This window comes from Tauraco erythrolophus, chromosome 30 (genome assembly GCF_009769465.1).
Source record: "Tauraco erythrolophus isolate bTauEry1 chromosome 30, bTauEry1.pri, whole genome shotgun sequence".
NCBI lineage: Eukaryota > Metazoa > Chordata > Aves > Musophagiformes > Musophagidae > Tauraco > Tauraco erythrolophus.
The window spans coordinates 744,555-771,577 of NC_141494.1; the positions used below are offsets into that span (position 1 = coordinate 744,555).

General features: G+C 54.9%; 1 protein-coding gene across 1 annotated transcript; it reads left to right on the forward strand.

Annotated features, from left to right (window-relative positions):
- Positions 1-914: 914 nt before the first annotated feature.
- VPS45 (vacuolar protein sorting 45 homolog) lies at positions 915-25,160 on the forward strand. Its single transcript, XM_086628307.1, has 15 exons — positions 915-1,007; positions 1,115-1,249; positions 1,961-2,021; positions 3,106-3,185; positions 3,629-3,697; positions 3,998-4,135; positions 4,589-4,699; positions 6,346-6,480; positions 7,010-7,123; positions 7,815-7,982; positions 11,152-11,310; positions 12,059-12,166; positions 12,467-12,588; positions 15,229-15,360; positions 24,559-25,160. The coding sequence occupies exons 1-15, from the start codon at positions 915-917 to the stop codon at positions 24,644-24,646; spliced, it is 1,713 nt and encodes a 570-aa protein (XP_086484433.1). The 3' UTR covers positions 24,647-25,160.
- Positions 25,161-27,023: the final 1,863 nt, after the last annotated feature.

A 27,023-nucleotide genomic window follows, 5' to 3' on the forward strand; every position in this document is an offset into this window, starting at 1 on the left:
CTGGTGGGAATTAATCACCCCGTTTCTTTATTACGCACGATACAGAAATGGTATTTTTTAATGCACCTTTTTTACCTTCTCCCTGTTGGAAACCGGACTGACAGCCAGGGTGGTGACAGCGGGCACCGGGCACCGTCCTGCTGCTTCGGGGGGTGGGCGGCCTGAGGGGAGGGGGGGTCTGGGGCCTGGGGGGGGGGGAGAGAGTGGGTTTGGGGCCCGGTGGCGGCAGGGGGTGGGTGGGGGGCCTGGTGGGGGGCGGGGGGGGAGTTTGGGGCCCGATGGGGGGCAAGGGGTGGGTTTGGGGTCTGGTGGGGGGCGGGGATTGGGGTTTGGGGCCTGGTGTGTGGGGGGGAGACGGTGGGTGGGGGACCCGGTGGGGGCAGGGGGTGGGTGGGGAGCCTGGTGGGGGGCGGGGGGGGAGTTTGGGGCCCGATGGGGGGCAAGGGGTGGGTGGGGGGCCTGGTGGGGGCAGAAGGGGGGGGGTGGGCCTGGTGGGGGGCAGGCGCGGGGTGTCTGGGGCCTGGTGGGGGGTTTGGGGCCCGGGGGGGACACAGGTGGGTTTCGTCTCGCACTGCGCTCCCCCTCCCAGGACGTTTCCACCCCCGTCCCCCAGCGCGGGTCTCCCCCAGGCCCCTGCGAGGGGCCCGGGCGGCTGCAGGGCCGCCCCGGGGGTCGGGGGGACCGTGCGCGGCCCAGGGCGCTGCCGCCCCCCCCCCGCGCCATCGCCCCGCAGAGCCGCAGCGCGGACCCGCTTGCGCGGCCGGGCGGGGCGTGCCGCGGGGCAGGCTGGGAGCTGGAGTCTGGCGCCGCGCTCCGCCCCCCGGGCGGAGCGGCCGGCGGACTACAACTCCCAGCGTGCCCCGCGGCGGCGGAGCGGAAGCGGGCCGGGCGGAGCGGCGCGGAGCGGCGGCGGGATGAACGCGGTGCTGGCCGTCAAGCAGTACGTGTCCAAGATGATCGAGGACAGCGGGCCGGGCATGAAGGTGCTCCTCATGGACCGGGAGACGGTGAGCGGCGCGGGGGTGAGGGCCGCCGCTGGGCCGGGCGTCCTCGGCGGGGCGCGGAGCGAGGCCCGAGCGCCACGGTGATGGGCGCCGCCGTGTTCCTGCCGCAGACCGGGATCGTGAGCATGGTGTACACGCAGTCCGAGATCCTGCAGAAGGAGGTGTACCTCTTCGAGCGCCTCGACTCCGCCAACCGGGAGGTGATGAAGCACCTGAAGGCCATCTGCTTCCTGCGGCCCACCAAGGTGGGCGCCCCGCTGCGCCCCCCGCCCCGGGTCATCCCATCCCATCCCATCCCATCCCATCCCATCCCATCCCATCCCACCCCACCCCACCCCACCCCCCCGAGGTAGCGGGAGGGTCGTGCGAACGCTGTAGGTTCCCAACAGCAGAAGGACATGGAGCTGCTGGAGCGGGGCCAGAGGAGGCCACGGAGATGATGCGAGGGCTGGAGCACCTCTGCTCTGGAGACAGGCTGGGAGAGTTGGGGCTGTTCAGCCTGGAGAAGAGAAGGCTCTGGGGAGACCTTCCAGCACCTCCCAGTGCCTAAAGGGGCTACAGGAAAGCTGGAGAGGGGCTTTGGACACGGGCATGGAGTGCCAGGACGCGGGGCGATGGCTTTGAACTGAAAGAGGGGAAATTTTGATGGGATCTGAGGAAGAAATTCTTCCCTCTGGGGGTGGTGAGGCACTGGGCCAGGTTGCCCAGAGAAGCTGTGGCTGCCCCGTCCCTGGAAGTGTTCAAGGCCAGGTTGGATGAGGCTTGGAGCAACCTGGTGTAGTGGAGGGTGTCCCTGCCCATGGTGGGGGGTTGGAACTGGCTGATCTTTGAGGTCCCTTCCAACCCAAACCATTCCAGGATTCTATGAGGGACCACGATGGGCGCACAGCTCACCCCATACCTTTATTCTTCGACATTTTTTAAAACCTGCTCTCCCCGGTGCTGTTCTTGTCCAGGAGAACGTGGAGTTCCTCATTCAGGAGCTGCGGAGGCCGAAGTACAGCATCTATTTCATTTGTGAGTATGTCCCGGTCTGTCCCGTGAGTCCCGTCGGAGACCAACCTGATGTTGGGTAGGAACCAGGGATGGGAGACGCTGTGTCTGCTCCCGCTGCCCGACCTTTGGAAACACTGAGAATGTGGGAATTCTAGTTTTTGTGCCCTTTAGATCACCAAACTCTTTTAGCAGAGGGTACCTACCTATAAGATAAAACAATTAAACCAAAGCAACTCGTAAGAGACCTTCACAAAGCACCACCGTAAATCCACATTCCTCCGATATGCCTTATCCTTGAAAATTTCTGGGATTTTAAAGCTTCACGTTGCTTCGTAAAGATAAAAGAAGGCTAAGGCTTGGGGGGTAAGTTGTAAGGAAAATTGAGATGCACGGGATGAGAGACTGGCCCAAATCTTGAAGGTAAATAATTCCGAGAGAGGATTAGGGCGGACTTGCTGCACGGCATCTTCTGGCGTTCCTCACGCGTCCTGCTCGTGCCACAGAATGTTTTGTAGTTTTGGAAACGAAGCAGAATAACTCCAGTCGGGTTTGTGTTGGAGTTTGGCACAGGTGTGACGCGGGGAGGTTCTGGGAAGCTGGCCGAAGTCGGCCTCTAGATGTCATTGCCGTTCTGCAGGAACGCAGCGCCGCGGAGCCGGGCTGCCGGAGGGACCACTGGTTTGGAAAGGGTGGTGGTGCACAGCGACGCCGCGGAGCCCCGGCGAGATGTGGGTTCAGCCGTGTGATGTTGCGTGTCTTTTACACGTATGAACCTGCTGGCTCCGAGTGGGCTCTGCGCGGCGTTGCTTGTTTGGGCCGGAGGGGAGGACAGGAGGGAGCCACCGCCGCGTCCGCGGGGTGTTTAATCCATCGCTGACCATCACGTGCTGGGTATTGGCACCAAGAGGCAGAAGGTTGGCCAGAGGATTAGCTCAGAGTATCCGTGTGAGGTCACTTCTGGATTATAACGTCTGTGTAAGAATCCCAGGCGTGAGGTGGGATCTGCTGCAATCTGCTCCGGGGGAAGATCTGGTACTGCTACTGGAAGATCTCCGTTGGCGGAGACGCGGAGTCGGACTGTTCTTTCACTGTTGTTTCCTTTCAGATTTCAGTAACGTGATCAGCAAGAGTGATGTCAAGAGTTTGGCGGAGGCTGATGAACAGGAGGTCGTGGCTGAAGTTCAGGTGACTTTTGGGTATTTTAAATAGATCTCCTAATCCAAAAGCACCAGCAAAGCGGACGTACGAGCTCGGATGTGGTGATGGGAGGAGCTCCCTAGTTCTTGGACAGTATCAGCACCACCGTGCAACAGTCTGGGATGGAGGAGAAGCTGAATGTACACGTGGAGTTAAAAAATTAAAGAAACTCCTGTTCCCCCCGGATCTCCCTGCCCTCCGGTTGCCGGAGCCGCTGCTGGTTCTGCCGTCCGCGTGTCGCGCGGCTGCCGCGTGTCGGTGGCGTTGACGAAGAGCAACGCGCCCCAAGAACGCGGGCGGGGATTTGAGAGGTTCGGCACGGAGGAGGGAGGAACGGCCGGAGTCAGGGAGCCTGGGAGCTGCTCAGGATGCCATGGTGGGCCGGGTGAGGGTGGGCAAACACGTAACTATTTGCTTTCACCTCCTGGCAGGAGTTCTACGGCGATTACATCGCGGTGAACCCGCACGTCTTTTCTCTCAACCTCTTGGGCTGCTGCCAGGTACGGAAAAAGCTGATGCTCCTCCAGGGCCTTGTTTTATGGCTAGTAGAGAGACCAGTGGCCACCACAAGCCGGCTGTGGGGGTGGGTTGCCCAGCAGGCAGTCTGCTAAGGGGAGAGCTGATCCTGATGAGTTGGCATGGAGAGGGATATGGGGAAATCTGGATTGTAGCCTCTGGTGTGGCTGCTCCTCCAGTCAAACCAGAGCTTACTGTGGGACTTTAAGACTTAGAAGTAAGAGTTGATGCGAGGAAGAGTCTGGGGATGGTGCGTCCGTGCGAGATGCAGCTTTTCCTTCCAGGGTCGCAACTGGGATCCGGCTCAGCTGTCCAGGACGACTCAAGGGCTGACTGCTCTGCTCCTGTCTCTGAAGAAATGCCCCATGATCCGGTACCAGCTCTCTTCCGAGCCCGCCAAGAGGCTCGCTGAATGCGTGAAGGTGCGGTGAGAACCCGCAGCCGTGTGAGATCAGTTTGGCAGCGTGCTTTAGATTTTGTTTCCTCTTTGGACGTAGCGACCCGTTTGAGGGAAATGCCCTTTCTCAGCCGAGGCGTGTAAGTTGTGCCATTCGCCTGCCCTGCCCGGCCTCGGGCACGTCCCATCCCTCACCTCCACCTGCTGCCAACCGAGGAGCAGGCGAAGAACCATATTTCTCATGAGTGTCACAAAAAGCTACTGGTGATACTTATATTTTCTGACAGTCAGAAAGTTCAGCAGGTACCCGGTGCCTTTTGCGAGCAGGTGTTATTTCTTCATTAGCAGCGTCGACGAAGGCAGCAGCACAACTTATTTTTCACCAGCTCTTCGCTTTTATTTCACCTGTACCCAGACTAGGAGGAAACTTTTCCAGGGGTACACGGGATCAAGTGGCTTTTGTTCCTTTTCTCGACAGCAAGTCATCACTAAAGAGTATGAGCTGTTTGACTTTCGGCGCACGGAGGTTCCTCCTCTGCTTCTCATTCTGGACCGGTCTGACGATGCCATCACGCCGCTTCTGAACCAGGTGAGTCACCTCGTGGTTGTGCAAGGGCTGAGACAGGAGTGTGAGTTCTGGAAGCGCCCGGAGCCCCGTGGCCATAGCAGGCTCCCCCCCGTCCCCGTGTTCTTTTTGAAATCCCTCTTTCATCTCGTGGCCCGGTTTTTCCGACAGCTGAGCAGGGATTGTGTGCGTGGATGTACCAGCATCCTGGAGAACCAGGCCCTGGCGCTTCTGCAAGACACACTTTGCCTTTGGAGCCCCGGTGTGCTGGCAGTGCCCGTTCCCAGGGTTGATTTGTGCGGGCGGCTCAGCAGCACACGTACCGAGCGCCCCACGCCGGTGCATTTCTCCCTCTGCGGTATCGATGAGCCGCAGTATTTACCATGGAGCTACTGGGATATTTTTTTTTCTCCACTGTGCTGCAGATTCTGGCAGAATCTCTTTGTCTCCATTCATTTCTGGGGGGTATGCTTAGACACAGGCTGGTCTGGTGGTCAGGCAGCAGCTGGAGCTGCGGCCGGGCTACCTCAGCAGCAGCCAGTGCTTCTGTGAGGCTGGTGGTGTGGGAGCTACTGGTGATACTTGTGTTTTCTGGCAGTCAGAAGCCCAGCTCACGCGTGGTTTGTAGGGTTAAGGACTGTGCTCAGCGCAGGGCACCGAAAGCGTTATCTGCTACGTGGAGATTTTCTATCCAGAAGAGATTCACAGGCTGGGAGAGTTGGGGCTGTTCAGCCTGGAGAAGAGAAGGCTCCAGGGAGACCTTCCAGCACCTCCCAGTGCCTAAAGGGGCTACAGGAAAGCTGGAGAGGGGCTTTGGACAAGGGCGTGTAGTAACAGGACAAGGGGCAATGGATTTAAACTGGAAGAGGGGAGATTTCGATGGGATCTAAGGAAGAAATTCTTCCCTCTGAGGGTGGTGAGGCACTGGCACAGGTTGCCCAGAGAAGCTGTGGCTGCCCCATCCCTGGCAGTGTTCCAGGCCAGGTTGGATGGGGCTTTGAGCAACCTGGTGTAGTGGAGGGTGTCCCTGCCCACGGCAGGGGGTTGGAACTGGATCATCTTTGAGGTCCCTTCCAACCCAAACCATTCCAGGATTCTGTGATTGGAGCATCGGGCATGTCGGTGCTCTGATCAGCTTCCAGTTTTCTCTCTAGATTAACATTAGTCTTCCCGGGATAAATATAGTAACTCAGTGATGTGCAGAGACACACGCTCCTGCCGCTGCCGAAGAAGCACAGGAGCGTGTAGGAAATTGTACAGTTTGTGGCTGTGGAACCTCTGCAGCCAAAAATACGTGTCCCTTCACAGCAGGGGAGGGGAGACAACGGTGGCAAACAGAGCAGGAATTCCTCTTTCCACAGGAATATTAATCCCTGTTGCTCTTGGAGCATCGCATTGTTTGAACGTGCCGGCAGAGAGCACCCTGGAATGGAGGGTGCTTTTCCTTTGGGTTCACACCCATGGGATGGGATGCCCCTCTGATTATATCAGAAGTAACATTTATTTCTTACAGTATCCTTCTGGCACAGGTTTGAGGGACACAGACTTTGGGTCCAGAGGAATATCATCTGGCTTTGTTTGAGTCCAGCCCGACATCCATGAATTCTCCGGTGCTGTTTGTTGTCTTACGAAGGTTCTTGTTGGCTTTTCTCTTCCACCCTCGTTGTTAGTGGACGTACCAGGCGATGGTTCACGAACTGCTGGGGATTAACAACAACCGCATCGACCTCTCCCGCGTGCCGGGGATAAGCAAAGATCTCCGAGAAGTGGTCCTGTCTGCCGAGAACGATGAGTTCTACGCCAACGTAGGTGTCTCGGTGGGGACCTTCAGGAGCAGCTGGGTTTGGGGATCAGTTCCATTCTTTGTTTTGCCATGTGAGAGGTGGTGGATGCTGCATCCCTGGAGACGTTCAAGGCCAGGTTGGATGAGGCCCTGAGCAACCTGATCTAGTTGGAGATGTCCCTGTTCCTTGCAGGGGGGTTGGACTAGATGACCTTTGAAGGTCCCTTCCAGCCCTGACCATTCTATGATTCTATGTGAAAGGAACTTCCCAGTGACTTTGAGCACTGGGGTGGTGAGGGACCATGCAGCCTGTGCAGGTGGTGAAAGTCAGTGTGTAACGCAGGTGGTATCTGGCATGAAATGACGTGTCCATTTTATAGTTTGAAGTAAAACCCAGCCCAGTGGCAGAGCTGCTTGCTCAAGCCTGGGTCTCAGGGCGACGATGTCCAGTGGCACTCGGTGTTTTGTGCCCTCGATGCCACCTTGCTCCAGTTGCATCAAGACTCGCGTTGGGACGGCGTTTTCTCACGTCCCTGTCTTGTCCCGTGCAGAACATGTACCTGAACTTCGCAGAGATCGGCAGTAACATCAAGAATCTTATGGAAGATTTCCAGAGGAGGAAACCGAAGGAGCAGCAGAAGCTGGAATCCATAGCAGATATGAAGGTACAGATGATCCGCACGTGACCGACTGGACTTTCTAAATCCCATCCATTGCAGGACAGTGCAGATCACCGGTGTCTGTCCACCGACCATCCACACTGCCGGTACCAACGGTTCGCGTCTCTGTGGCCTGTTAGTTTTGGGGGGTGGGAACCTCCTTTTTGCACTGTTTTCGTTACCATGGTTCTTCTGTGAAGGCTTCGACAGGCCGTTCTGCAGCGCTGCAGCGTGGTCTCCAAGCTTGTTTGTTCTGACTGCTCTCTAAGCTGCTGCTCAGAGCTCGCTGGAGTCCCGAAGCCCCACGATTGAGTTGGAAAACTTGGGTTTAAGAACTTGGCTTACTCGGAGATGGCTCTGTGGACTTTGTGTCTGAGCTGGGTCACTTGAGCTGAGAGCACAGGGTGTTGATTCAGTCACTGCTCAACGTTGAAAGAATCCTGGTGATGTCTTTGGAGATACTTTCTGGATCCCTTGATTTTAAGAGTAAATAAAAAGTACATCCCTTCCAGAAATCTCCTTGTAATTGGAGAAATCCTGTGGGCTCTGGGGTTGAGGTCCCTGACCATCCCTACACCCGCGCTGGTCTTCCTTGTGTTGCTGCAGATTCGTTTGTGCGGTTTATCGCCGGTTGCACATCTCTGCTGTCTCTTGCTTTTCTTTCCAAGAACCGGTTGCTTTGGTTTCCCCGTTGCAGGCGTTCGTGGAGAATTACCCGCAGTTCAAGAAGATGTCAGGCACGGTGTCGAAGCACGTGACGGTGGTGGGAGAGCTGTCTCGACTGGTCGGTGAGCGGAACCTGCTGGAGGTGTCTGAAGTGGAGCAGGAACTGGCTTGCCAGAATGACCATTCCAGTGCTCTCCAGGTACCTCGGGCTCAAAACCCGACCTCCATCCTGTGTCTGAATCTTAGCTGGTTTGATCCCGTAGCACCCCTGCGATGGAGGTTTGATACTGGAAGTCAGTGGGAGTTATCCTGCAGGGTTGGGACGTTGGGTGTTAGAATTACTCTCCTCCCCGTTCGGTTCAGATGGGGATGAATCATAGTTAATAACTGGCTTGAGAAGCATCTTTGCAAAGTCTGTCTTTACATTTCACAACACAACATTCCTTCGGCTTCTGGCAAGCTGCCGGGGCAGGCACCGGTGAAAAAACCCAAAAACTTGGACCCCTGTGCAGAAGCTTCTTGTATTTGTCAGGGAGAAGAAGAAATGGAATCCATGAAGCTGTCTAAACCAGATTGTTCATTGAGGTGGTGGCTTTTACCTTGTTTTTTTTGTTTTTTAGATAAAAAACAGTGGAAAGCCTCTTAGAGAAAAGATTTCTTTGGCAAAGAGGACTGGAAAAGCCTAACAGAGACTTCTGTTAGAGCTGAGCATAGGCTGAGGTTTTGACCCCGTGTTGGCTCGTTGGATTCCATGACCTGCCCTGGTGTCTGACAGCACGTCAGCGGTGATGAATGGTGGCTGCTGACTGCTCGGAGAAAATACCAGTATTGTTGGGTGTGACAGTGTTATAGCAGAGCTCAACCAGCGACTCAGCGTTAAAAAACCCAATTCCTTAATTTTTTGTAGCTGAGGTAGAAGTTACACCACGTAACAGACTCCTTTATGCAACGCTGGAGAAGCAGCTTGACTAGAAAATAACGATACGCGTCCTCGGCAGATTTGGAACACATCTCTTCTTTGCCTCTGTTGTTCCGTGCTCCGAGTGGGTGGCTGGGGGATAATATTAGACTCTTCAAGTACTGGAATGTGTCACCAGATCCCGAGCTGCTGCGGATCGGGGTGGGCCTGCTGAAGGCATCTCAGCTGCAGGGATTGGGGAGCGTAGGGGTGGGATTCGGTAGCTCGTGTGTGGTGGGATCTGGGTGGCTGAGTATTGGAGCGGGAGCGTAGCCGTGAAATGTGTTTGCAGAAAGCAGCCTCTGAGGTTCTCCTGCCCCGTCGTTGTTCCTAGATCAAGCTTTAAAAATCCAATATTTGGGTTCTGATCCGTCAGCCCGTCGTGCCTGGGATCTGTTTGTTTCTGATGTTCACACAGTCAAGAGTTGAAACTTGGGTGCTTGGCATCGGAGGCCGTTTTGGAACGTGTCGGTCGGCTTTTTAGTAAGTGATCTCAGATCCATTGAAGAAGGGGATGACCTGAACTTCTGGTGATGAGGCAGTCACGTTACCAGCTCTATGGTTAGCAGAGCTGGGCGGCGCACGGAGACGCGGCTCCCACCGAGCGTCGCACCCTCGTGGCACGGCGGCTGCTGGAGCTCACCTCGGAGCTAATTCAGGCCTCAGTCTGCACTAATTAGGTATTTCTGCAGTTTTGGAAACATCCCAGCTGCCTGCAGTTTGCTTACAGCCACGTGCCTGAAGGGCTGCGTTGTAGTTCCAACAACTGAGACCGACTGGAAAACACGTAGCAGCCAGGAAATAAATGCAAAACCACGGAACTGGTGTCTTCCTACATGGTTGATCATGTCTCTTTAGCTGCACTGCCCCAGGCTGTTCCCTGCTGCAGTCTCCCAACGGCAGAGAAGGGGCAAGGGCGCAGAAACAATGAAGAATGAGCCAGTGCAGGAAATAAAGGCAGAATTGTTCTCCCGCTGATGTAACTTCGGCGATTGTTCATTTCTCCGGTGGCCCAGGGCCCCGGAGTACAGTACATTTTGGTGATTCTTCCCCTGGTCTCTTATTAATCCTGACATAGTACATGAGCCTGGAGAGATGAATGGGAGGTTTGGAATCCCATCTCCTCAGATGGACAATAGCTTTTCTGTTTTACGCGCTTCCCGCTTCCCCCCGCCGGCACGGGATCGAAAATCGTGCGGGCAGACGTCTCCGCGGGACTCTGTCCTTTCCCTCTCAGGTGAATTCCTGACCTTTCCAAGGTTAGTGGTAAAACTCCTGGCGATCCTCCTCGAAGGCAGGATTTGATCCTGTATTTTTGTAACTGGTCTGCGTCGGCCCAGCAGATGACAGCAAACACAGCTGAGCCAGCGGGGTAAATCACAACAGTCTCACAACGTTCTCCCAGCTGCTGTTCTTGGAGATCCACCTCAAAGCTGGGAGTGAAGAAGCTTCTCGCTCCCACTGCTCGCCTGAGCTCCCAGCGTTGGTCTGGTGTTTGTTCCAGTAACTCCGTTATCTCAACTCGGCGACTCGACGCGGCGACGGAGAGGTTGCAGAGAGGAAATAAGTCCTTTTTGTCGTGACGAGAAGGAGCAGCACTTGCCTGGCCAATTGTCAACTTAAACAAGCAGTTACATCCTGCCTGCAGTCCCTGGGGGGTTGATGGTGTGCACTGGGGGTGCTGAAACTTTTTGGGTAGAGTCTGTGCTTTGCCAGGCAGCCTCTTTGGGGCACACACCCCTTCTGTTCATGGCACCGTGTTCTCTTCAGCAGAAAAAGTAACAACCTGGGTGTTAGAAGGAAAAACTGTAGATTTCTGTGTTTACCTCCAGTGCTGAAATCTTTCTTTTCCTTTCCATGCTTGAATTCCTTTCCTCCTTTCCTTCCAAGCGCCTGACACTTGCACCTCCACTTCTCACACCCGAAGGTTATCCGAGACATAAATGCTTCTGCCCTGCACCTTCCAAAAGAAAAACAGGATTTGTGCAGTTGTCCCAGCTCGGTTTTTCCTGACAGTCAGTATTGCAATGGAAGCTCTGGGCCGGGAAGCTGGAAAGGGAAGGAGAGAGGTTCAAGGTTTCTGTAGGTGCCCGGTGATGTTCCCCTTTTGGGGGGCACACGGTGACCTCAGCTCACCCCGCAGCGCGTTACGGAGAGTTAGGAACGGACAACAGGCTCGGGTTATGAATTCTCAGCTTCATGAAAAGACCCGAAAGCACCTCGTGCTCCGTCGTGGTCCAGTCCATCTGGCCGCAGAGCACGTGAGAAGCTCTGCTGCTTGTGGCACAGCTCAGCTCTCCGGCGCCCCTCCGGCGCGCGGTTCTGCTGCCAGGCGGTGGGTTTGGTGCGTGTCTGATGTAACGTCCTCCGGAGGCCGTTCCACCAACGCTGCTCCCCTGTCTTGCTGCAGAACGTCCGGCGTCTCCTGCAGAACCCCAAGGTGACGGAGCTGGACGCCGCCCGGCTGGTGATGCTTTACGCCCTGCACTACGAGCGGCACAGCAGCAACAGCCTCCCCGGGCTGCTGGCAGACCTCAGGAACCGCGGCGTGCCGGAGAAATACCGGAAGGTAACGGCAGCGTCGCTCCTTCAGCTGGGTGAGGGAGTGGGACAGGAGGGCACGGAGGTGGAAAATCGTCGTGAATCGGCGTAAAGCTTGCCAGCTGGATGGTTTTTTGTTGAATTGGGCTGGCGGGGAAGGGGGCCTGCAGGTGTTACTTTAAAAGGCAAAGCTAATTCGTTTCCATTTCTAAAATCAGTGATATTATGAAGGATTGAATACAGCAGAGATGGCAGGTGTGCCAGGAGTCTGCTAGGATGGGCGTGTGGCGTGTAAACGGGACCTGGAGCATGCTTCCCTTCTCCTTCCCCTCTCCCTCCCCACCCTTTTATCCCCCAGCTCCTGCTGAATAGGCAGCAGTTGCAGCAAAGGACTTCTGGAGCCTGTAAAAGGAGCTTGGCTGGGAGGGAGAGGGTGGCAGAGCTTGGCAAATGTAGTGAGCAGCTGGAGAGGAGGTGGAGAAGCAGGAGGATGTCACGTTGTATGGAAGATGTGCCATCACTGCAGCAGACTATGGAAAGGAAAGGCTCTCTCCTTATGCAGGCAGTGTCAGGGCAGCCTGACTTGGTGGTGGATGTGGGGAATGCTCCTCCTCTTCCCCCTTGTCCCTCTCTGTGCTGCATCATCTGCTTGGGATCGATCTCCCTGACTTCTTGGTCATCATTCCAGTACCTCCATCGAGCCTAAGGGGGCAAAAACTGCCTGGAAGCTGGTCTCCCAGGTTAATAGGATTCTGGTTTTGCCTCTCTCTGTACAGCTGGTGTCTGCAGTCGTGGAGTACGGAGGGAAACGGGTGCGGGGCAGTGACCTGTTTGGTCCCAAGGATGCTGTAGCCATCACCAAACAGTTCCTCAAAGGACTGAAGGTATGGGTCTGCCACGGCTGGAATAATGATGGGTTTAGTCAAAATTACAGTCACGGGGCAGGACTCGTGCAATGCCACGTGTCGTGGATTTCAGAGGTTTATAGTAAGCACACTGGGCTTTTGAGGCATAATTCTCCTTGAAGACAACGGGAGTCAGTTGCTGAAAAGACTCCCTGGACCTCAGAGGTTACCACTTGATGTATCCATGGGATGATGCTCCTTTTCCGTGCCTTTGCTGATCTCTCTTAGCTTGCTGCCTCGCTGCATTGATTCGTAACGAGAGCTTCTCTTGCACCGTAGGGTGTTGAGAACGTGTATACGCAGCACCAGCCTCTCCTTCAAGAAACGCTGGATCAGCTCATCAAAGGAAAACTCAAGGACAGCCAGTACCCCTACCTGGGTCCCAACACGCTCCGTGACAGGTACGTGGGGCCTTTCAGGGCAGAGCTTGGAACTGAAGCATACCTGCTCCTCCTGGCACTGCCACGTGCTTTCCTGTCTGCCTGTAGATGAACAAACTTTAGTCCTGGCAGAGAAACATCTCGATTTTGTATCTCAGGTGGGTGCCCTGGAGAGGGCTGGGAAGACTGAAACGCTGTTGTCTTTTCTTGCTGGCCAGGACGTGCCGTTCCCGTTGTCAGGGCTCAGGTAAAGGATAAAGCCGTGGCACCAGGCTGTCAGGATGTCCACATGACGGATTTCAGCGTGGCCCCTGACTTCACTCCGTGCCATCTGGCGTTTATTTGCAGAGTACCAAAAATAGTCCAACCGCAAGCGCTCCCGTCGCAGCCAGTTGCTATTCCTGGTGAGAACGGGATCTTGCTGAACGCGGCTAATAACTGTGATGGAAGGGAACTCTGGCTGGCTGCTTCTAGCTGACTTTGCTGGAGATAAGCTGATCTCTTGTCAGTGAAGTCATGAAAGGTAAATCCAGGCCTCAGCGTGAGGGCACTGAATCGTTAGGGAGAAGACGACGCGTCCCCCGGCGGCGTTCCGTACAAATCGCTCCTTTCTTTGCTACCGCAGTTTCCTTCCCAAAAATTCAGCTAAGCTTCCGCAGCCTGCTGGTGGGGTGTTCCTTGTTCCTTCTCGTGGTGGTCTCCTTTGAGGAGAACAGCCTCCCGTTGCTTCGCTTCCTTTGGGTGATCCGTGACGGGGCCGTCACAGCGATTCTCTGACTCTTCTGCCCTGGTGGAACGTGTTCTACCTGCAGCGTTGGAATAATCGTCGTTCCCTTCGCACGCTGCGGATTATTGGAAAACCACAGACTCATTTGGAGCAGGAGAGAAGCAGAGTTGGGGGCTGAGGTTGGGCAGCGTCCAGGGGGTGGGAAGGGCAGAAGCGTTCGTGTCTGGCGCCCTTCGAGATGCACACGCACGCTGCTCTTCCTCCCCAGCCCTGCCCTGTGGTGTTTCCATCCATCTGATGGAAGCAAAAATGGATTTTGTAGCAGGGAAGCATCCAAATTCCGTGCCAGGCTGACAGCAGGGGACGTTAATCACTTTATTTATGAAGAAGAAAGAATTACACTCATACAGGAGACAATTTGTTTGTGTATGTCCCTGGTAGAGCAAAAAAAAAAAAAAAAATCTGCCCTGCTCCAGATTCTCCCTTTGAAAGAAAATGGTGGAATTGGGGTAGGGTGGATGGGTGGTTTTAGTAAGTGTGGAATATCGAGGCCCCCAGCAACGGAAACGTTCTCCTCCCTGTCCTTGAAAGCAGCTCTCGGCCGAGAGGCTGATGAGATGCAGTTTGGGGTAGCTCTGAAATGAGATGTGCAGAACAGCAGGAGCTGCATCCCAGCATCCCTGACCTGGTGTTGGTTGGAGCTGACCGGAAACAAACGGTCTTCTAACCTTTATCTTCTCTTTTTCACTTCCCGCTTACGTTTTCCTGAGCTGTGTTTCACTTAGGTTTAAATATTTCTGGAAAAAGGTACAGGAACCTGCCCCTGAGAATCCTGCTGCAAAGAACGTGCAAATAATTGATTTGGGGGAGCGTGAGAAGGGTTTGGTTCCGCCCTCCAGCTGAAGGAAGAGAGAAGCTGGATGTCAGAAAAGGGAGTTGGCGCCTCCCTCCCTTCTCCACAGCCTTGTCTCTCAGCCAAAAGGATGGGAACAGCCGGGTTCCAGGAAGTGTTCCAGACCAGGCTGGATGGGGCTTTGGGCAACCTGGTGTAGTGGAGGGTGTCCCTGCCCATGGCAGGGGGTTGGAACTGGATGGTCTTTGAGGTCCCTTCCAACCCAAACCGTTCCAGGATTCCATGAGTTTTGAGACTGCAACAGAAAGCGAATTGTGTTGAGACGCGACCGCTCGGACTCGGGCAGACGAGTGACGGGACGTGATCCACACCTTTTCACTGGAGATTGGGCGGAAATCGCTCTCTCAGCTTGTAGATGGGAGCTGATTTAGGGGCTGCAAGCACCTTCTGCCATCCCTGAGGGTGGGAAACCTGAGTGACTGGGGAGGGTGCAGCCTTCCTGTGAACGCAGAACATGCCGGGCACATGGCTGCGTCCGTGTGTTGTCCGATGAAGGCGCTTTCCTCCTTTTCCCCCCTTTCCTCATCGTACTTCTCTATAGCATCCCGTGTTTCCAGGCTGGCTCGGGAGTGTAACCTCAGAGGGAAACTTCTCTACAAATCCCAGTGGTTCTGTAATCAACCAGCCCTTCCGGCCGAGCCCGAGGGGCCTGGAGCACCACCGCTGGCCTCGTTCGGCTCCGGAGTCGATCCGGATTGAACAGCCGCAGCGGCGTCGCGCTCGTGCGTTGAACGTTGGCGCGCGTGTCACGGTGGAGCCCCACGGGGATGCAGCGCGTGGGTGGTGCTCAGGAGGCTTTCCAGGACCGTCGGCACGTTGCGTAAATGTTGAGGAGAGACAATGTCTTAAAAGGGATTGAACGCCCGTTAAAAATCCCTTTTTTGATGTTTTTGTCAGTCTTGAGCCCGGCGTGTCGCGGGAATGAGACATGGTCTGGGGAGAGGAATCATCGGGATCGTTGTTCGGGATTTATCCCTGTGTGTTGTCCGATCCCATCCCAACATTTGCCTCGTTATTGCAGGCCCCAAGACATCATCGTGTTCATCATCGGAGGGGCGACTTACGAAGAGGCGCTGGCCGTCTATAACCTGAACCGCACCAACCCGGGGGTCCGCGTCGTCCTCGGCGGGACCACCATCCACAACACCAGAAGGTAATAACCGGATCCCGTCCCGTGGCTTCCGCGCACGCGGAGCTGCTGACGGCAGCCTGAATTTGCGTCGCCCGAGGGACCTTCTTGGCGCAGTAAAACCCCAGAAATGTGTGTAAACGGCCCAAGCCCAGCTCTGCGCGTTACGGCCGCGGGACGTATTCCCAAGCTGAAGGTTTATTGTGCGTTTTACTGGGTTCCAGGGCAGGGAAGCAGCTGTGTGTAGTTTTTCCTGCTGGAATATGAACGAGAAGCCGGTGCAGCACGCAGGAATCCAAACCTGACTGTGGGCTCGTTGCTCCCGTTGAAATCTGGAGCAGCTGCTTGTGATAGCGGTGAAGCCAACGTACCTATGATTAGAACCGAGTTCGCCGCCGCCCACGAGCCTGCTGAGCATTGGCTGGGGCTTTTCCATTTCTCCCTGGAAATTCTCTCCTCATTGGTTTGCTGTATGCTCTGAGTTGCCTTTCCTGGGAGGACAGACATTTGTTGAGGGATTAATCCCTCCAGGGACCGAGCAGCGCCGGCCACGCGGAACGTCACTGGTTTCCCGGGTCGCTGTCAGGGGGGGTTCCAGCAGCTGATTGCCGGAGCCGGAGGGGCTCATGTCGGGAAATGCTGGCGGCATTTCCCATCCCCTGCGCTGAGCCGAGCGAGCCGTTCCGAAGGGTCTCAGTTGGGATTTAGAGTCTTGTGCAGAAAGAAACCAGCAACTGCTCTGCCGTGGCTGGCCAAAAATTCCTGTCGATACGGAACGCCTGGTTTATTTCCTATGGAAAGTCTGGTTTATAAATGCAAATCATGTTTCCTGAACCTTAAATTACGCACCTGAGTATCAGCACAGGTGAAAACGGAGACCATTGAGGATTGGGAGGGATTGTTGAGGATCATTGAGGATTGTTCCTCAGGATTGTTTCCCATCGGCATGGCTTGTTGCTATCCGAGTGAAGGAGCGTGAGTTCTTCCATCAGGGGCTTTTCTCCGCTCCACCGCCCCGTTCCGTCCCCGTTCGTAGTGACGGGGCCGGGAGCCGACCGGTTATCGGGTCGGAAGGAGGGTAACGGCAGGAATGTGACAGGTGACCCACGTCTCTCCCATGTGTCGCAGCAGGAAGTGTGCTGAAATGTAAGTCCTGGGAGAGTCCCTGGCGTTTTCCAGCAGCTGCTCTGAGCTCCAGGGGAGGACCCTGCTCTGAGCTGGGATGGAGGGAGAGCTCCGGCGTTGCCGTGTAGAAACGTGAACCCAGTACAGTCCTGCAGCAGGAAGGAAAAGTTAACGTTTCTCAACGTTTGGGGTGAAATTTTCGGAGGTGACAGCTTCAGGTGCCTCAGCAAACACAACGGCGTGTGTCAGAAATACAGCTGTCGAGCACTGCGCCGGTCTCAGTTACTGACAGGTGGGCTCAGAAATGGCTTGGTGTTTTGGATCTACGCGTGTGCTGCTGCTGCATCGGAGGCCAGTGTGATATTTATAAAATTCCTGCACTTTTCCTGCACTTTTGCCCTTCCTTTTCGTGCCTGGGAGGGGATCTTCAGGCTCCAGAGCTGCCTGTGCAGAAGCAGTGGCGAGTCTCTCGCTAGGAAATCCAGCGGGTGCTGTCACCACTCGCTCAGAGAAGATGCCCAAACCCTCCAAATTCACAGTGCCCGCTCTGAAATTGGGCCCCCCCTGCTTTAGCTTGGTGTCAGATGATTGGGAAGCTCCCGAGCTGATGCCAGCCCAGAAGCAAATTGCTTTTATGATCTGGGTTACAAAGGCAAGTCTGTATTAGCCCACATATCGACCGATCCCTGCCCAAATTACCCGGCTTCCTCAACCTTCTGCTTCACAAAGTAGCCTTTGAACTAAATCCTGTTTTAGCCAAGCCTGGAAACAGTCAGGGAAAGAGATCAGCGGGCACAGGAGCTGCTTTTTGACTGATAAAAAGAAAGGAGTTAAGGATATTAGGAAAAAATTTTTTACCATGAGAGTTGTAGAACAGTGGAACAGGTTGCCGAGAGAGGTGGTGGATGCTCCATCCCTGGAGACGTTCAAGGCCAGGTTGGATGAGGCCCTGAGCAACCTGATCTAGTTGGAGATGTCCCTGTTCCTTGCAGGGGGGTTGGACTAGATGACCTTTGAAGGTCCCTTCCAGCCCTAACCATTCTATGATTCTATGAAATTGTCATCTTGCAAGGACACAAAAAAAAACCCTGCTTGATATTCAGCCACTGGAACCCCTTAATCTACTGGTTTGAGGCTGACTTGACACCTGCCACCAGTATCAAACGTGGGTTTAGGCTCCTGTCCCAGTTCTGCTGCTGGCATGTGAGGTGGCGTTGGGCAACTTTCTCCTGGGTCTCTACGCACCAGAAGGTCTCTGAGCAGGGACCATCCCTCCCTTCTGTTGTAACGTTCAGGATTTGCAGCCGCGTCGTCGGGCTCCGCTTCTTCCATTTGCGCCGTAACGAGTAACGTTATCCCGCCGCCACGGCCGTTTGGCGCAGTCGCTGAATTATTTACTGAAAAAGGAGGATACTGTATCAAAATTTGCATTTCAAAGAATGAACTGGGGGGAAAAAAAAAAAAAAAGATTTAAAAAAAAAAAAAAACACACAAAAAAAAAGGCTGTTGCTTTTTAAGGGCTGACTGCTACGAGGTCCTGCCTGGGAGCTCCGGGATGAGGAGTGTCGAGGGTCCCGTTCTAGAAACAGCTCTGCCCAAAATGATTTGCCTTTTCCCTCGTGGCTTCAGTAAGATTTCCTTAAGGATGAGAAGCCACGTTAATAATGATGATAAAAAATCAGAGCTTCTGAGGCAGGAATCTCACTTTTCAAGGGAAGACCGTGCTCAGCTCTGCACGCAGGGAAGCCGACTCGCTCGGGACACCTGAGAAACGAAGACGTTTCCCCTCCGCCGCGCGTCAACCGCAATTCCAGCCAAGTGCCTGAGGATCACAGACACCTCCCCAAACACCCCGAGCTGTCTCACGTGAGGAAACCCACGTTTGGTTGTGTCCTGCCTCCTCCAGTAAGCCTCTGGCCTTCCTTTCACGGAGCTTTGCCAATTTCTGCTGGATTAGGGTTGGCATGGCACAAAAAACACGGAGATTTGGGTATTAGTGCGCCGAGCGGCCCACGTAACACGGTAATCCGGGGCTTTCATTGTTCTTACCCGCCCGACGTAAATTGTGATCAACATCTGTCTTGCTGGGGTGGGGGTGGCTTCAGGGAGATCCGTTCTGCTTTTTTTTACGAAGCAGGAGGCACACACGCCTCTGGAGCTGGTTGTGTCCTCACAGCTGGATATTTGTGGGAAGCTGATCCGGTTAAGAGACCGTCTGCGTTGTCCTTGTTGTGCTTTAAAGTGGGGGGTGAAAAATACTCAGTGTGGGGATGGAAAATACTCAGTGTAGGGATGAAAATACTCAGTATAGGGATGGAAAATAGCGTAGGGATGAAAATACTCAGTGTAGGAATGGAAAATAGTGTAGGGATGAAAATACTCAGTGTAGAGATGAAAATACTCAATGTAGGGATGAAAATACTCAGTGTAGAGATGAAAATATTGTGTAGGGATGGAAAATACTCAGTATAGGGATGGAAATACTCAGTGTAGGGATGAAAATACTCAGTGTAGGGATGAAAATACTCAGTATAGGGATGGAAAATCGTGTAGAGATGAAAATACTCAGTGTAGGGATGGAAATACTCTGTAGGGATGAAAATATTCAGTATAGGGATGGAAAATAGTGTAGGGATGAAAATACTCAGTGTAGAGATGAAAATACTGTGTAGGGATGGAAAATACTCAGTATAGGGATGGAAATACTCAGTGTAGGGATGAAAATACTCAGTATAGGGATGGAAAATCATGTAGGGATGAAAATACTCAGTGTAGGGATGGAAAATACAACGTTCTGCGTTTGCAAAGAGGGTCCCACTCCTGTTGAAAGTTTCCTTGTGCTGCACAAGGAGAATCTCTCAAGTTAAGGAGAATCTGTCCCTGTTGATCTTTAGGGATTTGTAGCCCTATAGATGCAAAATAGGAGCAGGAATCTAATAACAGTGCTGACATCCTGAAATAAGGCATGTAGCCTAAGGGATTCCTTATCAATAAATCAGGCTACAGGAGCTGACAGGTTCTGCTCTTGGAATTTGTTCCCCTGTTTGAAAAATCCCCGTGGCTGTACAAGGTACAAGAAAATGTTTGTTTCTTGCCTTCCTTTACCCCTAACAGACAAATCCAGGTAGTGCATCTGTTCCTCGGCCTCTTTCCCGACGTGACCCACGGGCAGGTCGGTCAGTGACGGCGTTGGGAACGCGGCTTCCGTCTCCCCTTCCCGGCTGCGACCAGGGGTTGTGACAAAAAACCGCATCAAAGCCGCGGAGGTGCTGCAAAATCAAGTGCTGAAAGCCAGAGAAACGCAGAAATCCAGGGATGAGAACATCTCTCTGGTGGTGCATGCTCAGTTTTGCTGTGGATCCCATCTCAGTTTACGGAATTCTTCCCTTTTTTTGCCTCCGTTCCCGTTGACAGGCGAGCCTCGCGCCGTTGAGTCTGGGAGGGCAGACGGAGGTGGTGAAGGCTTTGAGAAACACCAGCAGGGTGGAAAAAAAAATCTGTTGTTGTCAAGGAATTCTCAGTGTTTTTCTAATCAAACCAGATCAGCTGCCTCTTACTGTTGAGATTTCGGCAGCTGAAAGGCTGAGGATTATTAATCATAGATTCTTTAAAAAATACATATGCAAAACGTATTTAAATTATGTTTCTAGGGAGATTTCTTTCGTGACTTGGTGCCATTTCTCAAAGGACCGTAGCAACATCTGTAATTCCCTGCGGGAACCAGGTAAATTTGGGCCAAACTGGAGGGGTTTCAGCTGCTCTCCAATCATAGAATCATAGAATGGTCAGGGCTGGAAGGGACCTTCAAAGGTCATCTAGTCCAACCCCCCTGCAAGGAACAGGGACATCTCCAACTAGATCAGGTTGCTCAGGGCCTCGTCCAACCTGGCCTTGAACGTCTCCAGGGATGGAGCATCCACCACCTCTCTGGGCAACCTGTTCCAGTGTTCTACAACTCTCATGGTAAAAAATTTTTTCCTAATATCCAACCTGAATCTACCTCCCTCTATTTTAAAACCATTACCCCTTGTCCTATAAATTCTATGTTCTCCAAAACACTTCCAAGATCTTTGTGGAGGGTTGTGTGCTCGTACCGGAATGCAGAAGATGTGTCGGGCGTCGGGGCAGGGAGAGAGAAGCAAAGAACGGCACAACCGGGCTTCGAGTTGGAGAAGTCGGAGCAGCCGGGGCGGCTGACGGCCTCCTGACTGTTCCCCTTCTCCGGGCTGACGGATGGAAGGTGGCTCTGGCTTCCCCCTCTTCCTGGAGAAACTCAAAGTGATGGAGCTGATCCCGTGCTGCTGGCATTACCCCCAGTCCCACGGGCAGCCAGCTCCCTTCTTTTCCTGTGCAGGCAAGTGGATCTGGAGGAAATCTGGCTGAGCTGGGAGGAGAACGGGTTAAAAAATGATCAATAATCAGCTAAAAATGGAAGACCGGGACCAGGAGGAACATCTGGTGCGTGAGGCTGACTCGCCCAGGGCACAGGGTAAGCACAAACCTGCTGTGACTAATCCACGGGATGTCTGTCCTGACCCACTTACCCGGTCACGGCCACAGCCCGGTTGTGCCGAACGCGGCCGCGGTGTGCGGAGCCGGCGGCGCCCGGTCACCGGATACCTGCGCCCACGGGAGGGGTGTTGGACCAGCCGTGGTTCCTCCTGACTACGGAGGGAGGGTTTGGAGCAGAGCGGAGAGGCGGGTTCGGATTCTCCCTTTGCTCTCGGAGCAGAGGGTTTTCCAGCCGGAGCTGGATGGTGCTCGCTCCGCTTCTCGCAGGATCCTCGGGGTCCTGGGAAGCAGCAGCAGCGCGGGGCGGTTTGGGGGTCCAGCTCTCCCCTGTGCCACGGGTCAGGGTTTGGCTGCAGGAGATGCGCGGAGGTGGCCACGCTGCCCACTTCCAGCACCTCCCTGGGGCATAACCACAGCACCTTTCTCTCCGGATAGCAAATAAACAGGAGTCTCCTTCAAAAATAAGGAGCACCTTTCCTATGAGGACAGGCTGAGAGAGTTGGGGCTGTTCAGCCTGGAGACGAGGAGGCTCCGGGGTGACCTTATAGCGGTCTTCCAGTACCTCAAGGGGGCCTACAGGAAAGATGGGGAGAGGCTGTTCAGGAGGGCCAGTTGTGATAGGACAAGGGGTAATGGTTTTAAAATAGAGGGAGGTAGATTCAGGTTGGATATTAGGAAAAAATTTTTTACCATGAGAGTTGTAGAACACTGGAACAGGTTGCCCAGAGAGGTGGTGGATGCTCCATCCCTGGAGACGTTCAAGGCCAGGTTGGACGAGGCCCTGAGCAACCTGATCTAGTTGGAGATGTCCCTGTTCCTTGCAGGGGGGTTGGACTAGATGACCTTTGAAGGTCCCTTCCAGCCCTGACCATTCTATGATTCTCTGAATAAAAGCGAGTCGTTCCCTGCGAAGAACTCGGCCTGCCTGACTCTAGTGCCTAAAAATAAAACCGGAGGAGGGACAGCTCCGGCGGCCGTCGCGGAGCGGAACGGCCGGAGCGCCGGCGATGCTCCTGGAGCCTCCCGTGCCGCGGGCTGCCGCCCTCCCAGAGGGCACGTTTCTAATCGGTGCCGCCTTGAGCTCTGGGAATCGGTGCAGGCATTTCCATGAGGTTTTATTTTTTAATTCCTATTTTTTTTAAACCCTCACGATCCACAGCCTTGGCAGGTAGACCTATCGTAGACCTGTTTTAGGGGAAATCACGTTTTTTGTAGGCTTCATGGTATATCCTGGGTTTTCTTCCTTTATCTTTTCCTTTGAATTTTTTTTTTTTCCCAAAGCATTAATGTTCAGATAACTCGAGCAGCACATTGAAGGGATGAGTCAACCTAGAAACTGGTCGCAGAGAAACCATCCTCCTGGTAACGTCCCCTCCTTGCATCGTACGTGGGAGCGTTGCTGGGGTTTTTTTGCGGAGTGTTCGGCTGCCTCCGAACCGCAGAGAGCAAGAAACGGTGATGGGGTGACACCAGTGGCCCGGAGCGGGCGGTCGTGACGGCTCCTTCGGCCTCAGAGACTTCTCATACTGGGAGCACGGGGGTGTCACACTGGGTGTGACAAACAACAGAGGCTCTGGTGTTTGCGTCGTAGCGGCTGCTCGGGAGCTGCCTCGGCACCCCGGAGACGACGGTCTGGTCGGTGGGTGCTCCGGACAGGGGCAATCCCGTGAAATCCGGAGGTGGGGAGCGGCGGCGCTGCTGACACTGGGAGCAGCTCCGAGCTTCGGTCCCGGTCTGGTGCTCCCCTCGGTGGGCCGCGCGCCCGTCCCGCTGCTGCGGAAACTGAAACGCCGCGGCGTGTTTAGGGATAAAACTTGGAAGAGTGCCTGGTGACTGTGCCTTCATCAAGGTGGAGATCATCTCTCTTACAGAGTCCCAGAGCGGTTTGGGTTGGAAGGGACCTCAAAGATCAGCCAGTTCCAACCCCCCTGCCTCCAACTGACAATTTATTCCTCGAGAAGCGGCTCGCCTCTTCCAACGTGTCCCTGAATGTGCTGCCTTTCGTTTTTTCTGTGCGGAATCGTTGCTCGGGCGTGCGTTGAGCCGTTCGCTTGACTTTACAGTGCAAACTGGAACTTAAGTCTCAAATTGACCCTCAAATTGGGGTCTGGCCCCCCAAATCCCTTAAGTTTCCCTGGAAAATCACACAGAGGGACTGGGATGAAGCTGAGTGTGTGCTGAAGCGCTTTACTGGGTTAAAACTTTCTTGAGGTCTGGCTGAATGGGTGGTTAATGCCCAGAGGTTTCCACGTGGCTCATGATCCGGATTGGAGTGTGATCTGAACAGGCTGGAAGTAGGAGGGGAGGGTCCGGCTGCTGGGATGAGGCTGAGGAGTGTCCCCGGCTGCTCCAGGGGCTGTGAAATGTCACGGGTGCCTCAGCAGGAGGTTTCCACCCGGCCTCTTCCTGCCTTATCATCTGCCCAGGAAGGCTGAGAGTGAGCGGAGAACCAAGCCGGAACGCCGGCCGTCCCGGCTGTGTCGCCGAAAGGCGCGCGGTGCTGCCGGCGCGGGCCAGATGTGAGCTGAGCCCACGAGGAGCTGCTGCCCTCGTTTCGGGAGCCTTCCTGTCCATGGCACGGGGAGAGACCGGACCTCCGGGGTGGGGTGGAGCCTTTAAGGATGAACGGCCACGTTAAGGGAAGATGCTGACCTGGTGATCCGTGCTGGATGCTCCAGATTTCAGTACTCCAGATTTCGGTCCCCAGGGCAGGTCGTTGCACTCCAGTAGCTCTGTGCTGTGCTCTCCCTCCCTGAATTCATCCTGGCTGGTGGGAGGATCTGTCACTGGAAAACAGGAGCATTATAGAATGATAGAATCATAAAATGGTTTGGGTTGGAAGGGACCTCAGAGATCAGCCAGTTCCAACCCTCTGCCATGGGCAGGGACACCCCCCACTACACCAGGTTGCTCCAAGCCTCATCCAGCCTGGCCTGGAACACTTCCAGGGATGGTGCATGCCATTCTCCAAGGCTGCCACCTGCTTATTTCCTCTTGGCTCACCATCTCCTAACTGCAGCTGTCCCAGTCTGAGGTGGTGCCCCCCCATTTTCCCTTGCCAGCAGCTGGAGGAGTGGGTCAGTCGGAGGGGGATCCCTCCACCCGCTGCCGCCCCTCGGCTGCGGAGGGACGCGGTTCGCCCCGACGGCAGCTCTCGGGGTGCTGCTTTTCGTTGGAGGAGACAAGTCCTGATCTGAGCGTCTCCTTCAGGGACCCTCAGTCCCTGTCGCTTCCTCGCTGCCTCCCTGGGGAGGGAGCTGCTGGGTTTGACATGAGCACCAGGGGGAGGAGAAGCAGCATCACCGCTGGGACCAGGATCCCTGTTCCGGGTGGGGTTTGTTGTTGGATCACACGCTGTTGTGGGCATGTCCTCACCTCTTTGGCACCGTCACCACTTACGGAGGAGTGACTCTGTCCCTCCATCCTGCTGACACCAGGGGGGAAGAGAGATGTTTGCGTAGCTCGGGGGGTGTAGAGCACTCGTTGGGTTTGTTGGAAGGTTTGAAGCCCGACCGGGGGGTTACTGTCTGGCTGCAGGGGGAAAAGTTGGCCCTTGTCTCTGCTAACCTGAACTTTGCTCGGCAGCTTCCTCGAGGAAGTGACAGCTTCGGGGTTCCGCGGCCGGAGCACCGAGAGCTCTCAAGTTATGCCAAGGTCAAGCAGCAGACGGTAAATCTTGGAGAAGCCGCTGTCTCGCCCATCCGGAGCTTCCACGACCCGACTGTACGGCTTTGGGGCAGAACTGGACGTTCCCACACTGCGCTGCTGCCGTAGCTTCCCCCATCCATGCCAGGAACCTCAACGGGCACGAGGAGCAGTGAAAACGCTGGAGTTGGCATCTACCCTGATGGACCAGGACGTGCCCCAAACTGCAGCACCCTCAATTGTCTTCTCCCAAACACAGCTCCGAATGGGACACGGCTGCGTAATTGGAATTGCGGAGTGCAGGAGAGCCCGGGACGACTGTCACGACGGAAGCACTGGGTCTCTGCAGCTCTGCCAGCCTGCGGGGAAGCTGTGCTCGTAGCTGGTCTGTGGAAACACGTGGCGTGATCCCCACTGAGCGTCCAACGATCCTGGCCCAGACTTCCGTGTGCGTCTCTGGAAGGCGAAGCTGATGGGCACCAGCAGCCCTTTGCTCCGCTCAGTTGTCTGTATATTTTGAGTCCCATTAAATAACCCGTTTTGACCGAACCTCTTGTCTGTTAAATGATTCCCAGTATCCCTTTCCTGGTGCCGCTGAGGTGTAACTACGTTCTGAATCTTTATGAACTTCTCTTTACCTTGAACCAAACACAGCTCCGTGCCCCGGTTGTTGCTCCCGTGTTGTGAACCGGAAAAGTGTTGAGATTGTTTTTTTAAACAATACAAATAATCCTGGCAGTAATAAAACATGTTGGATTCGAAAAGAAACAGGAGAATTGTAATTGTGGAGCAGATCTGGGAGCAGAGGAGGGTGGTTGGCATCCTCCTGGGCACGCGAGCTCGGGTGGGAGCTGTGCTCCCAGCTCCTGCCTCCTGCGAGGGTGCGGGCATCCAGGAGAGGAACACAGGCTGTCCGCACCTTCAAGAGGATTTTTTTTCCCAATTTCCTTTTATTTTAGGTACAGGAACTGTGAAAAGCAGCACAGGTTAAGAGTCACACCTGGCTTCTGCGAACGCCCGCTACCAGTGAGCAAGTTTTCCCCTTATCTCTTGCTTTCCATAATGAAATCGGACCGAACCTTCCGCCCTGCGGAGCTGCTGCGGATGGGAAGGACTGGAATCCACACTCGTTTCTCTGGCTCAGTTCCCTGAAGCAAGGTCACTCCGAGCCCGGGCACGTGTCCATCCCAAAACCTCCCTGCCGTGTTGCAGGATTGATGGTTTGGGCGCCGCGGAGCTGCTCCAGGGTTCTCGAGAACAATGGGGTCAGGCGTGGGGCAGAGCTCCCACGCCGCATCCTTCGGGAGCGTTTCCTCTCTGACTCGGGAGCGGCGGGCATTGTTTGGGAAAGGATGGGGGTCTGGCGTGGTTTCCAGTCCATCGCCTTCGTCCTCGCCGCTGGGAAGCCGAGCCATCGCGCTCCTCTCCTCCCTCGGACCGGTGCCCCGCGGCGCTGCCGTCGCGGGCAGTGGGCTGCCGGGGTGGGCTCGCCGCTGCTGCCGGAGGCAGGAGACGGGTACCCCACGGAGCGAGGGGGTGGGTTTATGTAGCCAGCGGGCTTTTCCTAACAGGTTCCACTCCTGGTACTGGGTTAAGTGGTGGATGAAGAGACTCCTACGTGTGATGTCGCATCGACCTTTCCGAAGCGAGACCCGTTCCCTGTGCAATGACCAGGGAATTGGGGCTTTGGGATCGTGCAGAGCTCCAAACCCACCCTGGACCGCGTGAGACGAGCCCGAGGAATCCTCAGTGGTTTCTCCAGCTCATTTATAGCTCCGCTCAGCTGAAGCGCGCGTTAAAAATGTGCCCAATCTTTGTTTAAAAACACCCCTCCCAGGCTCCCCGTCCTCCCGGGATTTCGCTTTTTTTCCTTTTTAAGCAGACGCTGGAGCTAAAATTGGCCTCGCTTCCATTTTCAGCGGCTGGATTTTGCTCCGTCTTTTCTTTCGGAGCTTTCTGCCATGCCAGTGGATGCACCAGATCAGACTGGAGATAATTTTAGCCCACAGTCCACGTGGGGTTGTTCATTTGCCTTCTGGAGGCCACGTAACTCCCGGGATGGGGGGAGAGGAGAAGCAGCTCCCGGGGGCCTTCCTCTGACGTCTTGGGAAGGAAGGAAAGGTCTATGATGACTCTGGTTTAGGGCTTCATGAACAAAAGTGTGTCCCCCACTAAAGAATCAGTTTCCCAGGGCATTTTCTCATGGATAAATCAGTGAGCTGAAAAGGAAACAGCAGGGCCCGTGGTAGGAGGTGGGAAAAGTCTCGGCGAGGCCGATGCCTTTATCGCTCGGCTGAGCCGCGGCTTTCCGTGGCTCCGCTCGTCTTGTTCCGGCACTCACGGGGCAAAATGGGGAGAGTCTGGGTCATTCCACCCTCCCTTCTTTCCTTGGCATGGGTGACCGA